The 19,785-nt window shown below is 40.5% G+C and overlaps 1 protein-coding gene across 1 annotated transcript in view; it reads right to left on the bottom strand.

Annotated features, from left to right (window-relative positions):
• LOC124607058 (condensin complex subunit 3) overlaps positions 1-19,785 on the bottom strand; it is a 186,449-nt gene that overhangs the window by 79,734 nt on the left and 86,930 nt on the right. Inside the window, exon 10 of the mRNA XM_047139234.1 lies at positions 10,490-10,651. Within this exon, the coding sequence (XP_046995190.1) occupies positions 10,490-10,651 (162 nt within the window). The remainder of the gene's footprint in view (positions 1-10,489; positions 10,652-19,785) is intronic.

The following is a 19,785-nucleotide window of genomic DNA, read 5'->3' as shown; positions in this document are numbered from 1 at the left end:
AAAAACGGTTGGTGGTGTGGCCTGGAAATACAGATACCAGATGGGCTAGGTGTCAGACACGTGGTCTGGCCTTCAAGAGCACACAGGGAGGAAGAACAAAAAGAGGAACCTCAAATGTCAAAGTGGAGGAACGAGAGGAGGAGAGAAACAAAGAAACAAAAAGGGAGCAAAAAACGAAGGTGAGATTGTTCGTACGACAGTGACAGAATGCAGAACATTCCCAATAATACCCCAGACATGTTACACAAGGGAGGGGAAAAAGAATAGCAAGAGGACAGACAAGCATCATGGAATGGAAAAAAATGCTGCAAAGGCTGGAGCCTCGTGGTAGCCAACCACTAACTCGCCAACGTGTGTGTGTGTGTGTGTGTGTGTGTGTGTGTGTGTGTGTGTGTGTGTGTGTGTGTCGGGGTGGGGGGTTGGGACTCACAAATGGTAAACATGGCCTAACCATCTCTGTTGATGAGCAACAATGGTCGCTTCATGCTGTTTAGATGCACTTTCTCAATAACTTAAGTGTCAGTCACGTAGTCCTCCCACTTAATATTCAAGATTTGTCAAATTTTCTGTTGGTGCACACATTTGATTTTTATAATATCACTGTGACAGAGAGACCAAGTTCCACAGACATAAAAGGATGTGGAAATCATGACAGCTCCATACACTGCAAGTTTGGTATGCAGCTTTAGGTCTTTATAACTTGCACTTTCCTCACATGACATACTGAAAGCTTTGGATAACGGCAACCAGGTGGATGCTTTGTTTCTTGATTTTGAAAAGCATCTGACTCAGTACCGCACCCATATGCTTACTGTCAAAAGAAAGATCATATGGAGTATCAAGTGAAATTTGTGAGTGGATTCAGGACTTTTTGGTAGGGAGAACACAGCATTTTATCTTGGATGGAGTGTCATCCTCAGATGTAGAAGTAAGTTCAAGTGTGCCCCAGGGAAGAGTGTTGAGACTCTTCCTGTTCATGTTATATTAATGAGATTGCAGACAATATTAGTAGTAAAATCAGGCTTTTTGCAGATGATGCAGTTATCTATGACAAAGTACTATATCTATAATGAAGTACTATCTGAGAGAAGCTGCGTAAATATTCAGTCGGATCTTGATAAGATTTCAATGTGGTACAGAGATTGGCAACTCGCTCTAAATGTTCACAAATGTAAAATTCTGCACTTCACAAAACGAAAAAATGTAGTATCCTATGACTATAATATCAATAAGTCGCTGTTTGAATTGGCCAACTCAAAACAATACCTGGCTGTAACACAATGTAACAATACAAAACAGAATGATCTCACAGGTTCAGATGTGGGTAAAGCATGTAGTAACCTTCGGTTTGTTGGTAGAGTACTGGGGAAGTGCAATCAGTCTACAAAAGGGATTGTATACAAGTAACTCATGCGGCCAGCTCTAGAATGTGTGTGGGACCTGTACTAAATAGGACTAACAGGACATACTGAACATTTACAGAGAAGGGTAGCACAAACAGTCAGAGGTTTGTTTAATCCCTGGGAGATTGTCACAGTGATACTAAAGGAACTAAACTGGAGGACTCTTGAAGATAGATATGAACTATCCCGAGAAAGTCTATCAAAGTTTCAGGAACTGGCTTTAAATGATTATTCTAGGGACACACTACAACTCCCTGTGTATCACTCACACAGGGATCATGAGGATAAGATTAGACTAATTACTGCACCCACAGAGGCATTCGAACAATCATTCTTCCCACACTCCATATGTGAATGGAACAGGAAGAAACCCTAATAACTGGTACAAGGGGACGTACCCTCACCCATGCACCTCACGATGGTTTGCAAAGTACAGGTGTAGATGTAGAAGAGTCTGTACAGTAATCGTCAGAACATGTGGGCAGCCCTAATTATTTCATCAACGTTCTGTTTGCAAGAATACCATTTAGATAAGATGCTTTAAAGAGATATGAAAAGAGATCAACCCATTCCAGTGTTGTGTCTAAGATGGTGATATTTAACACAAGAAGTGTTAATCCTGGGGCAGGTTGCAGCAGTAACATGGTTTTTCTTGCCATTGATTTTTTTGATATAGTGTAGTTCTGTTACCAGGGTAATCTGAGTACATCTTTGTGAATGAACTCTTGCCAGATTGAAGAGATTTCCATCAAAATGAAACTGTCCCACACCTTGGTTGTTCACAGACGATTTATACAGCCTGGCAGCCACATGCAATGCAAAGTTATTGGGAATGAAACCGATGCAGAGTTACTGATACATACTTCTCCAGAAATATCAACATGAATATCTTGAACCAATTCTACACTGCATTCAGGACATCTGACATGTCTCAGTACCTCCCATGTGGCAAATCTAGCTAGTGAATTGAATGCTTTTTCCAGGTCATAAAAAACTAAATATAGAAGCTTCAGCTGTTCATTGCTTTTCCCCTGGCGTTGTCTAGCATAGATCATATATGTTGAACCTCTGGAGATTCGGAAACCACATTGAGATCCAAGCCAAAAACATCTCTGATATAATTTGGAGCCAATTTAATAGAATTCTTGTGAGAATTTTACCTGCAATTGACAATAGCAATACACATGCGCTACAATTGCCTTTCTTGAAGACAGTGATGATGGTAGCATTCTTCGAGTTATGGTAGCATTCTTCATGTGCATCAGATATTTCTTAAGTTTCCCAAATGAAGAGGATGAGTGTAAAAAAAAAAAGCCTAGTATTCAAGTGTATATTACCCTTTTGTATCAGCTCCAGAGGGTTGTTATCAAGACCATGAGCCTTTCTTGTTCTAAGTTGATCAAGTTGTTTGGTAAAGTCTCTGCATGTGGGTGGAACTGCCATCCATGATTGTTGGGGTTGCTGAGAGCAATGGCATAACGAGGTCCTCGGCAACACTGGAGGCACGATTTAGAATTGCGTCAGCTATTCCTTATTTCTCTAATTTGTGTCTGACATTTTCTTTGTAATGTGATTTTTTCACAATAGAAGACAGATCTTGAAGAAAGGATAGATGGACTTCTCATTTGGCACTGAACAGAAGCGTAATTTCTTCATTATTTTTATCAAACCATCTGTGTTTTTTTCTTTCACAATGCCAACTGTTTCCTCATCTGAATCAGTGATTGCCTTCTGAAGCTGGCTCAATTCTGACTTCCACTATTAGTGTTCACTAGATGAACAGCCAGCTTATTTGAGATTGCATTTTTGTAATCTGTAGCAGTGGATTTAATGTGCAGTTTAGAAGTACTGAATGCCTGTCAGGGCAGCTTGTGGATGGACCTTCTTGGTTTGTAACAAATTGAAATCCTCAACTGGTAAAAAAAAGTTAGCTTATGATCTGTCCAGTGGCCATTGACATTTCTTGTGGTCCTTGTGACAAGGAAAACTGTTTTATTACATTGTGTGGTGGTGACATAGTCAAGGATGTGCCAGTGCTTCAAGTGGGGATGCATACAAGTGGTCTTGTAACACTCAAGCATGCAGAACTGGGTGTTAGTAATAATGAGTACATGTTCAGCACATGGATCAAGGAGCAAAACACTATTGGCACTGCAGCTGCCAAGTCCTTGTGTCCCGATCACTCTACTCTGTAACTCTCATCCTTTACCAACTCTGCTCTTGAAATCATTAAGTGGTAACAGTCCCCCCAAGGTCAGAGCACACAAAATGAGTGTTATAAATTCATTTCCAGAGAGGGGGATTTGGGGGGCCCCTTCCAGAAGATAGCAATATCTATATTCATTCAGCTAAGGTCATGGGTGATAAGCACTACTGTTCTCTTTGGCCTGCTTGTGTTTTTCAAATCAATTAAGATTCAACACCCTAGGTTCCTAATATCAGAGTTCTGGTAATCTTCATCTTTCGATAACACAAAGGGTGGCCCACTGGATGTGGCTTCCCAGCTGGTTGACAGTGTAACTACCGATGGTTAGTCCACAGTTTCTAGGGCCTTTCTAAATTAGAGAAGGCAGTGATGATCTTACACAGGCCTGCCCAAACACAGTTGCAGCACTGAATTCCTGAGTCTTCACAGGGTCTCAGAAAGACAATTTTCATACATCTGCTGCCAAAATGCAAATTCAAATTAGAGGTTTCCAGTCTCACCTGAAAATCTGCCTCCAGCATCCTTAAGCCATCACTGTTGGACTCAAATTGAAGATGTGACAGGAGAAAAAATTGCCACAGGCAGAATTTTGTTTTAGGTAAGTTTGCAAGTAAGTGATCCACATACTATTATCACAGAATTATACTCTTTGGCTCAAATGAAATAAACATGCTGGTTCTACCAATGTTACTCCAACAGTGTCACAGACTCTAAATGCCATATAGTTGTGCCTCCACACCCAATCTGACTGGCATGATCTCATCCGCCTCCGTTACCAATGAGAACCACGAAAAGGAAGTTCTTCCTCTGTCAGTTTTGTCCTTGGGCCAAAAACACATGGTTGCTTCCTTTGTAAGGATATGAAACAAAATGATAATATAGGCTTAGTCGTGGGTAAACCACTTTCGTTGGTAGAATGCTGTGGTAATGTGATCAGTCCACAAAAGAGATTACTACCCATCCTAGAATTGTTCAAGTGTGAGGGACCCATACCAAGTAGGACTAATAGGGGAACTGAACTTACATGGAGAAGGGCAGCATGAATGGCCATAGGTTTGTTTGACCCTTGGGAGGGTGTCACAAAAATGCTGAAGAAACTTCACTGGCAGACTCTTTAAGATAACTTCCTGGCAGATTAAAACTGTGTGCCAGACTGAGACTCTGACTCGGGACCTTTGCCTTTCGTGGGCAAGTGCTCTATTAACTGAGCTCCCCAAGCACGACTCACAACCCATCCTCACAGATTCAATATCCTTTCTTTCAGGAATGCTAGTTCTGCAAGGTTTGCAGAAGAGCTTCTGTGAAGTTTGGAAGTTAGGAGACAAGGTACTGGCATAGTTGAATCTGTGAGGATGGGTCGTGAGTCATGCTTGGGTAGCTCAGTTGGTAGAGCACTTGCCCACAAAAGGCAAAGGTCCCGAAGTGGGGGAAAGAAAGAAAGAAAATCCCAATAATTCCACATGTGAAGAGGAAAATTGTCTTGATCCAAAGCTTCCAGTATGTCACGATGGAAAACTGCGTGTTGTTTCACATGATCGATATTTTTGGAATCCACACTGGCTGGCATGCAGGTCATTCTGTTAAAAAAAACCTGATTATGTTTGAGCTCAGGATATGTTCTAAAGTTCTAAAATGTATCAATCTCATAATTACTGGATGGTTGTGTTGTGGATCACTTCTACTACCCTCCTTGAAGATGGGTGTGACCTGTGCTTCCTTCCAACTACTGCCACTTTTTTTGAGGGATCTACGACAGATTATAGTTAGAAGATGGGCTAACTCGGTCGCAAATTCAATATAGAGTGATAGGGATTCCATTGGGCCCTGGAGATTTGGTCAATGTTAACAATGTCAACTGCCTCTCAACACCATTGTCATTAATACTCATTTCTCTCATTTTTTTCAGTGGTACAAGGATGAAAATGGGGTTGGAAACAGAGATAAGCATTTCAGCTTAAGCATTGCTATCCTCAGTTTCAGTTTCTGCCTCATTCGCTTGGGACTGGACATTAACTTTGGTGCCACTAACAGCATTTACATGCAGCCAGAATTGCTTTGGGTTTTGTGAAAGATCATTTGACAATATTTTGCTATGGTACTCCCTGAAGGCTCCATGCACTGCCCTCTCAACAGCCAAATGTGTTTCATTCAGCATATCTCCAGCTATTATGCGGTAGTTTCAGTTTCTTTACAGTGACTGTATACCAGGGAAGGTCCCCCCATTATGAATTGTTGTACTGGGTACATACCTACCCAGTGCCTGGTCAACTATTTTTCAAACATGAGAGAGAGAGAGAGAGAGAGAGAGAGAGAGAGAGAGAGAGAGAGAGAGAGAGAGATGCTCGAATAACTAAGCTGAATCTCTGTAAGTGCTGAGGCAACAACCTTGTGAGTACATTGGTACTAAATTGCAAAAATATTAAGCAAATGTCATTGTATTTTATTGTGTACTAGTTTTACTCGGTCATGCTTTGCTGTGGCTCAGTCTGCTTAAATGGAAAAGAAAGAAAAGAGAAAGCACAGATTTCTAATATGTATTTATATAAATATATCTAAAAACAAAGATGATGTGACTCATCAAACAAAAGCGCTGGCAGGTCGATAGACACACAAACACAAACATACACACAAAATTCAAGCTTTCGCAACCAACAGTTGCTTCATCAGGAAAGAGGGAAGGAGAGGGAAAGACTAAAGGATGTGGGTTTTAAGGGAGAGGGTAAGGAGTCATTCCAATCCCGGGAGCGGAAAGACTTACCTTAGGGGGAAAAAAGGCAGGTATACACACGCGCGCGCGCCCACACCCACCCACACACACACACACACACACACACACACACACACACACACACACACACACACACACACACAAATGTCTGCTTGTGTCTGTGTATGTGCGGATGGATGTGTGTGCGCTCGCGCGTGTGAGTGTATACCTGTCTTTTTTCCCCCTAAGGTAAGTCTTTCCGCTCCCGGGATTGGAATGACTCCTTACCCTCTCCCTTAACACCCACATCCTTCCCTCTTTCCTGATGAAGCAACCGTTGGTTGTGAAAGCTTGAATTTTGTGTGTGTGTTTCCGTCTGTTTGTGTGTCTATCGACCTGCCAGCGCTTTTGTTTGGTAAGTCGCATCATCTTTGTTTTTAGATATTTTTTTTCCCACGTGGAATGTTTCCCTCTATTATATTTATATAAATATATATTTAAAATATACAATAGCAAAATATTGTTAGCAAACAGGAAAGTTGTATCTATGAATTTGCAATAACAATAAACAACGCTCAAGATCAGAGAAAGGGGGAAAGAGGAAATGGGCAGATGGGTAGGAGGAAATGGACAAAGAAAACGGAAAGGAAGAGATGGACAGAGAGAAGGGGCAGGAGCATGTGAATACAGGGTCTGACTGTGATGGTGGTGGTGGTGGTGGTGGTGGTGGTGGTGGTGGACAGAGAATGGGGATCAGATTGAACAGACCGGGAGAGTAGAACGCATATCCAATTTCTACACATATTAGAAATGTGTGCTTTCTTTTTTCTTTCCTTTCCATTCAAGCAGACAACCACAGCAAAGTGTGGCTGAGTACAGCTAGTTCACTTTAAAATAAAATGCCATTTGCTTTGTACTGTTGCATTTATTTCCAAACTACTCACAAGGTTTCCTCAGCACTTACTGAGGTTTAACTTACTTATTTGAGCATCACTAACTCTCTCTCCCTCTCTCTCTACACTCTACACTTATTTAAATAAGAGTTTCACCAGTAATATTCACAGTAGCTATATTCATTGCTTTACACGGCATCAAAATTATAAATTTAGTAGATATTCTTAAAAAATAGGGAACAGATCTCAGATAACATGGTACCTTACTCATCATTAATAAACAGACCTCCACATTTTACCAGTGCAAAGTATTTTCTTTCTTTAATGATTACTAGAGTTCTAGAATAAATATTTTTGTTATCAGAGATATACATCCAGAATTCTACTATACTATTACTTCTGTATCAAATTTCCAGTCTCACCACTGTGTGGTAATAGCCATAAATTCAGAAGGGGAACTGGGGATTGGGTCAATATAATTTTGCTAACTTATATTTTAGAGCCAGTAATGGGGGATAGGGGGAAGGGAGGTTGTTACATCATGGCATCAGCATTACCGAACGTCTGGGCATCTCTTATCATTGTCTGATACATCTCAATGCAGTGACAGATGCATCAGCATGAAGCATTGATTAACCTACTCAATGTTTTTTACTTTTCCCTTTTTGCCACCTGTCACATTTAGATTTTGTCCATGCCAAATTTATTTATTTGTTTATTTCCATTAACCACTACACAACCAGGATACAGTGTTAATCACAACTGCACTGACTATCTCAGCAGGAGATCCAGGTTTAAATACCAGTCCAGCACACATCTTCACTTGCTGCTGCCGATTCCGCAAGAAGTCCTGATCAGCCACCCTCCCCCTTCAATTTATATAACTGAATAAATACTGCAACTGAATAAAAATTGCAACTGAACTGTATGAAGAACATTGTGTTAACAATGATAGGACTGGTTTTAGAACTGACAAATCAGAAAGAACAAAACCGTTCAAACAACTCTTACATCTACCATAGCTTGAATGAAGTTGTTGCTTGGAAGTGAAAATTCATAGCAAGTCAGAAACATTGACATTCGTAACAACTATCTGCTGGGTAAGTACATGACAAATGGTTCAAATGGCTCTAAGCACTATGGGACTTAACATCTGAGGTCATCAGTCCCCTAGACTTAGAACTACTGAAACCTAACTAACCCAAGGACATCATACACATCCATGCCCAAGGCAGGATTCGAACCTACGATTGTAGCAGCAGCGCGGTTCCGGACTGAAGCACATAGAACCGCTCTGCCACAGCGGCCGGTGAGTATATGACCAGTGACTTGGATTTATACTCAACATTGTAGCACGTATGCATTGTACCATGACAAACACTGGTTATTGTTATCTGAAAGACACGGATCAGAGAGGAATTTAATTCATTTATGCTATTTAAAGAAAAGATCTCTCTCTGTTGAAATCACAATACTTTACATTCACTCAAGTAATTCCAAGAATATCTGTGCAAGGGGATTAGTTTCATGTGCAACACCAGCTACCTGACTGCTTCAGAGAATGTTGTCGTTTCACATACTTTTTGCTACTGAGCAAAGAAGCTGCAGGTGTTTTTCAGTAAGCCATGATGTACACCAAGTGCACACACTCTTAGCAAAGAGCAGGCTGTTAAAGGTATGAGCATAAGGAGTAAGTTCACAGATATGTGAATGGCTTGAAGACTACTTCAATAATAGAACCCACTATGTTGTACTCGACAGCGAGTGTTCATCAGAGACACAGCTATCATTAATTGGCAGACAGAATGGGCAGCAATCTGCGGTTGTTTGCTGATAAAGCCATAGTGTATGGTAAGGTGTCGAAGTTGAGTGAAAGTGACTGTAGGAAGGAAGATGCAAGGTGACTTATACAAAATTTCCAGTTGGTCTGATGAATGGCAGGTAGCCCTAAATGTGGAAAAATTTAAGTAAATACTAATGAGTAGGAAGAAGAAACCTGTAATGTTCGGATACAGTATTACCAGCATCCTGTTTGACACAGTCAAGTCATTTAAATATCTGGGTTCAAAAATGGTTCAAATGGCTCTGAGCACCATGGGACTTAACATCTGTGGTCATCAGTCCCCCTAGAACTTAGAACTACTTAAACCTAACTAACCTAAGGACATCACACACATCCATGCCCAAGGCAGGATTCGAACCTGCGACCGTAGCAGAAATATCTGGGCACAACATTGCAAAGCAATATGAGGTGGAACGAACATGTTAAAACTGAGGTAAGGAAGGCAAATGGCTGACTCTGGTTTATTGGGAGAATTTTAGGAAAGAGTGGTTCACCTGTAAAAAAGACCAAATATAGGACACTGGTGCGACCTATTCTTGAGTACCGCTCAAGTGTTTGGGATCCCCACCAGGTCAGACTGAAGGAAGACATCGAAGCAAATCAGAGGCAGGCTGCTGAATTTGTTACTGGTAGGTACAAGCAGCACAATTGTTACAGAGATGCTTCAGGAACTCAAATGGGAATCCCTGGAGGACATGTGACATTCTTTTCGAGTAACACTACTGAGAAAATTTAGAGAACCGGTATTTGAAGCTGACTGTCAAACAATTCTACTGCCACCAACATACACTGCGTTTAAGGACCATGACTATAAGATACAAAAAATAGGGTTCATATGGAGGCTTACAGACAGTTGTTTGTCCCTCACTCTATTTGCAAGTGGAACAGGAGGGGCAATGACAAGCAGTGGTACAGTGTACCCTCCGCTACACACCATACGGTGGCTTGCGGAGTATCTACGTAGATGTAGACGCATGTCAAACGAACACTGTACTGCAAGCGGCTCATACCATCTTTATTTTTGTAAGAGTGGTCCTATTTTGTACTACTATGGCGATGTCAACTGGTGTGTTCAAGGTCCAGCTTACATTTTTTGTGTTTCATGACAGATGGATTATATATCCAGTTACTGTTGCGTCCACTTTCCATTTTATATGGCTATATGACAGATGGGTTTCATATCCAGCTACTTTTACACCTCAAAAGGATGAAATGCATCATTGACAATAAATATTTCGCAACCAAGACGGTTTTTCTTTTATAAAAATATTATATTGTAATAAATTACAACTGCCTGATCCGCATGTGGAGAATAGTGTAAACACTTGGTACTCTAGCACTTTCATGAACTAAAAGCAAAGTACTGTCTGTAACTCTCATAGTAATGTAGAAATATAAATTAGTGTTTTTCATTACATCATATGCAGTAGTGCTCACCTCTTGGGTCAGTACATCAGGTTGTGATGTAAGTTCAGCTATTCTTTTCTCTAATGCCTGAATCTCTGGTTTCATAGCTTCAGCTTCCATGAAATCCTGTCTCTTGATTGCCTCTTCTTGAATTTCCCGTTGCTCATAAAGTTTAACACACAGTTCTGCTCTCTGTGGAAATAATCAGTAGTAGTAGTAGTAGTAGTAGTAGTACCAAGCAATTAACAGTGAAATGATTACTGAAATAAGTAGCCATCTGAGTAAACTCCCAATATTTAGTTTAAAAGTAGAGAGTAAATTACACACATTAATACAGTACTCATTACAAGCAAAGTAAACTAAAGTGATTAATATGACATCCAAACACAGGTGTATCATTGTTGCGAGCACGCACACGCGCACACACACGAGAAGAGAGAAAAGGAGGAGGGCTGCATAACTGTCACTGTGTCACAACGATTTTGAAATTGCGTACACAGTTAACTTTAGTCACTCAAGCATTACTAAGTTGAGAGACTGGCCTATCTATAGCCAATTGTCAACTCCAAGAAAGCTATGATCAATGAAAATTTAAGAATAAACTATTACTGCTATCTTCAATGTCGAAAAATTATCTTGACCAGTATTCACATTTTGACAGTAAAATTTACAGTAATAATGTTATTACGATCTTCTGATGAAATCAACGGAAGACGCTCCAAAAAGTTTGGAATTTTGTACCCATTCACATAAGTGACAACATAGTATGAAACAAAAATGGTGTGAAAACTTTGCTGTTACGAAGTCATGGAAAGTCCCACCATTTTATTCATCTGTGATCACAGCCATCCTTCCAGACAAAGCAACTTATAATATTTCAGCAGATAATTCTGATCAATTCTCAGCACCTACTTTAAAAGTAAACTCAACATGTAAGCATAAGACAGCATATTGTTAAGGGACTATATAATGATGCTTTCGACACATTATTCATGAAAACCTCAAAAATAGAGAAGTACAGAAAACTTAACTACAATAGCCATATTAACAATCAACAAGCCAGAATATATATGGTGATCCTCAGTGTCATCTGCTAAATGTGCAGTATTTTATGAATTATGTAGAGATTACTTAAATAACAGATACAAAGTTCATTATGAGTTTGTTAATTTAGTGTGAAAGTGCACAGAAGTCATCAGCATCTTCCAATGGGAGACCTAGTGTAAGTCACAAAGCGCTATTTTGTTTAGCTTGAATCTCATGAGGCAATAATTATACAAGGTAATATGTATTCAGAGAGGTGCCAAAAATCCCCCCCCCCCCACCTCCAACATACTGTGTACCATGAATAGAAAGAGGGGCATGGGGATGATGTTTCTAATTTACCAAGTACCCTCTGCCACATTCCATACAGTGCCACACAGAGAACACAAGTACATATACACTCCTGGAAATGGAAAAAAGAACACATTGACACCGGTGTGTCAGACCCACCATACTTGCTCCAGACACTGCAAGAGGGCTGTACAAGCAATGATCACACGCACGGCACAGCGGACACACCAGGAACCGCGGTGTTGGCCGTCAAATGGCGCTAGCTGCGCAGCATTTGTGCACCGCCGCCGTCAGTATCAGCCAGTTTGCCGTGGCATACGGAGCTCCATCGCAGTCTTTAACACTGGTAGCATGCCGCGACAGCGTGGACGTGAACCGTATGTGCAGTTGACGGACTTTGAGCGAGGGCGTATAGTGGGCATGCGGGAGGCCGGGTGGACGTACCGCCGAATTGCTCAACACGTGGGGCGTGAGGTCTCCACAGTACATCGATGTTGTCACCAGTGGTCGGCGGAAGGTGCACGTGCCTGTCGACCTGGGACCGGACCGCAGCGACGCACGGATGCACGCCAAGACCGTAGGATCCTACGCAGTGCCGTAGGGGACCGCACCGCCACTTCCCAGGAAATTAGGGACACTGTTGCTCATGTGGTATCGGCGAGGACCATTCGCAACCGTCTCCATGAAGCTGGGCTACGGTCCCGCACACCGTTAGGCCGTCTTCCGCTCACGCCCCAACATCGTGCAGCCCGCCTCCAGTGGTGTCGCAACAGGCGTGATTGGAGGGACGAATGGAGACGTGTCGTCTTCAGCGATGAGAGTCGCTTCTGCCTTGGTGCCAATGATGGTCGTATGCGTGTTTGGCGCCGTGCAGGTGAGCGCCACAATCAGGACTGCATACGACCGAGGCACACAGGGCCAACACCTGGCATCATGGTGTGGGGAGCGATCTCCTACACTGGCCATACACCACTGGTGATCGTCGAGGGGACACTGAATAGTGCACGGTACATCCAAACCGTCATCGAACCCATCGTTCTACCATTCCTACACCGGCAAGGGAACTTGCTGTTCCAACAGGACAATGCACGTCCGCATGTATCCCGTGCCACCCAACGTGCTCTAGAAGGTTTAAGTCAACTATCCTGGCCAGCAAGATCTCCGGATCTGTCCCCCATTGAGCATGTTTGGGACCGGATGAAGCGTCGTCTCACGCGGTCTGCACGTCCAGCACGAACGCTGGTCCAACTGAGGCGCCAGGTGGAAATGGCATGGCAAGCCGTTCCACAGGACTACATCCAGCATCTCTACGATCGTCTCCATGGGAGAATAGCAGCCTGCATTGCTGCAAAAGGTGGATATACACTGTACTAGTGCCGACATTGTGCATGCTCTGTTGCCTGTGTCTATGTGCCTGTGGTTCTGTCAGTGTGATCATGTGATGTATCTGACCCCAGGAATGTGTCAATAAAGTTTCCCCTTCCTGGGACAATGAATTCACGGTGTTCTTATTTCAATTTCCAGGAGTGTATTTTGGTAAGTGATTTTTTTTTAAAGCTGGGAAGTTTCTTTTTTATTAATAATAAATTAACAAATAAAAAATGAGTGAAGAAGAATTAAGGAAAATGCTTTATCACTTAGTTATCAACTTATAATTTGCGAAGGTGTCATAAGGTAACAATCTCTTTAATCTCTCGAATTATCATATGTACATATTTTCTAATCATACACTTTAATAAATTACGATCTCTTTCTAACAGAAAATTATCATTCAGCTGTTCGTCCCCTCAATTACTTACCTTTTAAAAGTCTGTTTAAGTCTCTACTTTTGAACTATAGCGCATTCTTTTAATTAAAAGTAATTGTTCTACACTCAGCTGCACAAACCAGAGCAATCTCTGGCAGCCCCATCACGTAAATAACTACACTATTTAAAAATTTTCCTTTCTCTTTCTTCAAAGTAATTAACTTAGCAGCATATCTGTAATGAGCAATGTTTTCCTTCTAATAGTTGATTGTTCAAATTTCAAGTTACAAATCAGAGTACTCGGGTTTGGATTCAACAGCTGCTTGGGCTTTTTATGTCCCATGCATTAACATAGAATTAAAACATAACAGGTTTCTGCACCCCGTAACAGTTCGGCCACCAAAGCACAGGGAATGAAACCTAGGTCCTCTGCATGGTAGTCAGCCACGCTGACCATTCAGCTACTGAGGTGGACATTTTATTTATGTTGGATCTTCTTTTATTTATTTTTTAACTATCCAAAAAAGACCCATTTCACTTTATCTCTATTTTCATCTGTTTTCTGATAAAATTCCCAGTTACTCTACGACACTTAAGAACACCGTAAACATGAACTTCTAAATGATGTTAGTATTTCATGCACAAACATACTTTCTAAACCTCAAAAAGAGTCTAAGTACTCTTAAATACACTTAGGTATTTACCAATACATTTGATTAAGTTTGTCAATGACAACATGTATGTATTTGTTGTAATCTTCAGTGGGATTGTAACAGAATGATGCACCTGCAAAACCTCAAGCATTGCTTTTTCTGCTTTGCACTTCTCATACACTGTTCTGTTCACACACTTGTGGGTGTAGTCTTTCTCAAACTTCATTCATTCTAACACTATTTCACTCATTGTTAGTCTACTTAATTAATTTTGTAATCTTGTTTCTTTAGCAGATTCTCCATGAATGCTTGCTGAATGTCTCACTCGAGCCTCTTCTCTAGTTTCTTCTCATGGTTCGTCTGTTAAGTTTTATCTCAATCTATTCATTCTCTTTGGTTGTGAAGCTGAATGTGCTTCTCGCTCCTCATATGTTTCATTTCATTGCTGTTCTTTTTGTTTCCTTCTTTTCACTTCATGACTTGCAAGATTCTTCCTCTTTCATATTTCAGCATCCTGTTAAATTTAAAATCCCTACTCTATTCTGTAACCACTCTCTATAGCACTATTAATTATTACTGTAATATTGCTATAACAGCCGAAGTAATACTACTTCTTGTTACAGGTTCACCTTTGAAATTTGAATTGAGCTGCATGGCACACAACGTCTAACATTTATACTTCTGTGTAAGAATACTCTAGAAATTCTAGTACTTACTACTACAATTCTAGAAATCTGCACTGCACAGATCAAACCTGGAACCATTACCAAGCAGCCTATTACCAAGCAGTGATATTTATATTACATAAACAACGCAAATAGTTTTATGGTAAATTCATAGCTGTCACCAAATCTTATGTCACAAGAAGCTGCCCTCTTTAGACATCCATATCTTCATAAGCAACCTGCGCAGTTCAAAAACAAAAACTCCTGCACGGATGGGAGATCGAGGTTACTACATCATGTGACCTCCAGGGGGCTGCAAAATTTGCTTATGAGGTTTTGCAGCACGCACAGACACACCACACTTACTTTTACTATATATTAATATTATTATTATTATTATTATTATTATTATTATTATGAGCAGCCACATCATTACAACGAAGAGAAAGAGGGATTGTTGACTCATTCGTCTTTAATCTACAATGTTTTGGCGCTTAAACACACTGAATTACAAACTACTAAAATATAATGGATCTACTAACTCCATAGTTTTAACCAGTCTTGAGCTCTGTAATTCACAACCAGTCAGAAATCCTGCTGAATAGCTCTTTTCAATGACACTGTATTTGCCTTTACCTACTACCATTTTTATTTTATTGTTGAAATTTCAGTATTTTGGCCATTCTCATGCATTTACGAGTCTTAATACAAGTATCAAGAACAATGTAGTATGAGATTAACAGTACATACAATCAATTTTGCAATTTTTTAACACTCATATTCATAAAAGATTTTTGACATGCAGGCTGATGCTGGGTAGGGACAACACCATGAAACATATGCTAATCAATGAACAGACAGTCAGTAGAGCATTATCAATAATGACACTGTTTTATGTAGTGTATTTTTGAGATGATTATGTATATCATGACAGGTTTACACATCTAAAGTGTGGACTTATAACACATTAGAGTAGATACTCCAGACAATCCAGATAATTTTTATTTCTGATTTCTGTTAGTTCACTGAGGAGACACTGCGGTCATTCTTTGAAGATGCCAATACCTCAATTTTGTCTAGATCGTCGATTAATCTCCCCTATATAGTATCCTGATAAATTCCTCAAGGCTGCTGGTGTTATGATTGTAGTTTTGTAGTGTGCACTAAATGAGACTTTACAGTTCTTGCTTACTTTTGAGTGCTCTCTGAACCTGACAGAAAAGCATCTAACAGTTTGCTCCACATATAAACTTTCACGTTCAACACATTTGATTTTTTTACATTCCTGATTGTGTAAATGGTTTTGTTTTGTGGGTGGTGCGCCTGACTACTGTACCCATTTTCTTTACCTGTTATTCGTGCAGGACAATGTTAGTATAGTCATGAAGCCATGAAGTCCCACACTCCGAATCCAGCTTAAATCCTGGACTTTAGTGGGGCAGCACAACAGAGCAGAGTGGAGCTGTCATTGAGCTGCTTTGTCTATTCGGTACAAAAATTTGATTGTCATGCATCTCATAGTTTTATTCGTCAGCTTCAAAATGAACTGCTTATCATTTTGTTAATAGCCATATTATTGTGATATTTCAAAATTAAACTACTGCAACAAAGTCGAATAGTTTGCAAAGAAGAATAGAGGTCACTATGAATTTCCATTTGATGCATGTTAAAGTCATATGTTGCCACATACCAAATATAGTTAAAATACTGAACTACTCTTTAAACTTGGGATAGCATCCATAACTCATTCCACTCTGTAGAAAATTGACTGTATATATCACACTCCATTCAGCTCATGTGCCCAGACTATAACGCAAGACTGAAATATTCACAACACCTTTTCTCATTAAGGATTTGAGATATGTAAACAAGATACTGGCAAATAATAGCATACATGTGGTTACTGTGCATAACTCCCTTGTTTATAGCGATGAAATACGAGTAACTACAGACTTTTTTCAATGGAATAATGTAATTTCTTAAGGATCGTAGACAGCTGGTGAAACGAAAATTCCTCCAGGTTCGTAGAAACCAGAAGAATTTTTTGAGACATAGTCCTGACGTTCACAATAGGATTCAAAACCATTTGGAATTGTGGAGACAATTATGAAAACGTGGGATTGCCTCCAGCCTCTCCACATGCAAGAGCCTTTTTGAAGATGATTTTCTAAATACTGTAAATGGTTTATATAACATACATAACTTTCCAAATGCAGTCAAAGATGTTGACAGCAAACACATTTCTCAAAGTCCAGAAAATTCAGGTACAATATTTTATATATTCAAACATTTTCATTTAATCTCACTACAAGCAGTTGCAGATCCTCAAGGGAAATTCATTATAACAGAGTTGCGGGTGTTATGGGAAGGAAAGTGGAAGTGCAGGTTTCATTCTTCTAATGTATTTTGTTTCCTTTACTGCTTGCTCAATATGCAGATTGAATAACATCGGGGAGAGACTACAACCTTGTCTCACTCCCTTCCCAACGACTGCTTCCCTTTCATACCCATCGACTCTTAACTGCCATCTGCTTTCTGTACAAATTGTAGATAGCCTTTCGCTCCCTGTATTTTACCCCTGCCACCTTCAGCATTTGAAAGAGAGTATTCCAGTCAACATTGTCAAAAGCTTTCTCTAAGTCTACAAATGCTAGAAACATATGTTTGCCTTTCCTTAATCTTTCTTCTAAGATAAGGCGTAAGGTCAGTACTGCCTCATGTGTTCCAACATTTCTACACAATCCAAACTGATCTTTCCCGAGGTCGGTTTCTGCCAGTTATTCCATTCGTCTGTAAAGAATTCGCGTTAGTATTTAGCAGCTGTGACTTATTAAACTGATAGTTCGATAATGTTCACATCTGTCAACACCTGCCTTCTTTGGGATTGGAATTATTATAATCTTCTTGAAGTCTGAGGGTATTTCGCCTGTCTCATACATCTTGCTCACCAGATGGTAGAGTTTTGTCAGGACTGGCTCTATCAAGGCCGTCATTAGTTCTAATGGAATGTTGTCTACTCCCGGGGCCTTGTTTCGACTCAGGTCTTTCAGAGCTCCGTCAAACTCTTCACGCAGTATTGTATCTCCCATTTCATCTTCATCTACATCCTCTTCAATTTCCATAATATTGTCCCCAAGTACACTGCCCTTGTATAGACCCTCTATATACTCCTTGCACCTTTCTGCTTTCCCTTCTTAGCTTAGAACTGGGTTTCCATCAAAGCTCTTGATATTCATACAAGTGGCACTCTTTTCTTCAAAGGTCTCTCTAATTTTCCTGTAGGCAGTATCTATCTTACCCCTCTTGAGATGAGCCTCTACATCCTTACATTTGTCCTCTAGCCATCCTTGCTTAGCCATTTTGCACTTCCTGTCGATCTCATTTTTGAGACATTTGTATTTTTTTTTTTTGCCTGCTTCATTTATTGCATTTCAAAATTTTCTCCTTTCATCAATTAAATTGATTATTTCTTCTGTTACCCAAGGATTTCTACTAGCCCTCGTCTTTTTACCCACTTTATCATCTGCTGCCTTCACTACTTCATGCCTCACAGCTACCCATTCTTCTTCAACTGTATTTCTTTCCCCCATTCCTGTCAATTGTTCCCTTATGCTCTCCCTCAAACTCTCCACAACCTCTGGTTTAATCAGTTTATCCAGGTCCCATCTCCTTAAATTCCCACCTTTTTGCAGTTTCTTCAGTTTTAATCTATAGTTCATAACCAATAGATTGTGGTCAGAGTCCACATCTGCCCCTGGAAATGTCTTACAATTTAAAATCTGGTTCCCAAATCTCTGTCTTACCATTACATAATCTATCTGAAACCTTCTAGTATCTCCAGGGTTCTTCCATGTATACAACCTTCTATCATGATTCTTAAACCAAGTGTTAGCTTTGATTAAGTTGTGCTCTGTTCAAATTCTACCAGGCGGCTTCCTCTTTCATTTCTTAGCCCCAATCCATATTCAATTACTACGTTTCCTTCTCTCCCTTTTCCTACACTCTAATTCCAGTCACCCATGACTATTAAATTTTCATCTCCCTTCACTATCCGAATAATTAATTTTATTTCATCATACATTTCTTCAATTTCTTCGTCATCTGCAGAGCTAGTTGGCATATAAACTTGTACTACCGTAGTGGGTGTGGGCTTCGTATCTATCTTGGCCACAATAATGCTTTCACTGCGCTGTTTGTAGTAGCTTACCCCCACTCCTATTTTTTTATTCATTAAAACTACTCCTGCATTACCCCTATTTGATTTTGTATTTATAACCCTGTAGTCACCTGACCAGACGTCTTGTTCCTCCTGCCACCGAACTTCACTAATTCCCACTATATCTAACTTTAACCTATCCATTTCCCTTTTTAAATTTTCTAACCTACCTGCCCGATTAAGGGATCTGACATTCCACGCTCCGATCCATAGAACGCCAGTTTTATTTCTCCTGATATCGACGTCCTCCTGAGTAGTCCCCGCCCGGAGATCCAAATGGGGGACTATTTTACCTGGAATATTTTACCCAAGAGGCCGCCATCATCATTTAACCATACAGTAAAGCTGCATGCCCTCGGGAAAGATTACAGCTGTAGATTCCCCTTGCTTTCAGCCTTTCGCAGTACCAGCAGAGCAAGGCCGTTTTGGTTAGTGTTACAAGGCCAGATCAGTCAATCATCCAGACTGTTGCCCCTGCAACTACTGAAAAGGCTGCTATCTGTATTGCTGAAGCACACAAGCCTCCCCACCAACGGCAAGGTCCATGGTTCTTGGGGGGAGGGTGGGGGCTATGGATGTCAAAAATGCACGAAAGTGGGTCAGTGAGTTTACGATGAACAGCATTCCGGCTAGCTTTCAGTTTCAGGCAAAACAGTTGTAAAAGAGGAGAAACAAATGCTTAGATATCTGAGTGAGACAGTTCACAAGCT

Source organism: Schistocerca americana, chromosome 3, assembly GCF_021461395.2.
Source record: "Schistocerca americana isolate TAMUIC-IGC-003095 chromosome 3, iqSchAmer2.1, whole genome shotgun sequence".
Lineage (NCBI taxonomy): Eukaryota > Metazoa > Arthropoda > Insecta > Orthoptera > Acrididae > Schistocerca > Schistocerca americana.
The sequence above is the reverse complement of the archived record's forward strand: the minus strand, read 5'-3'. Positions and strand labels throughout refer to the sequence as shown.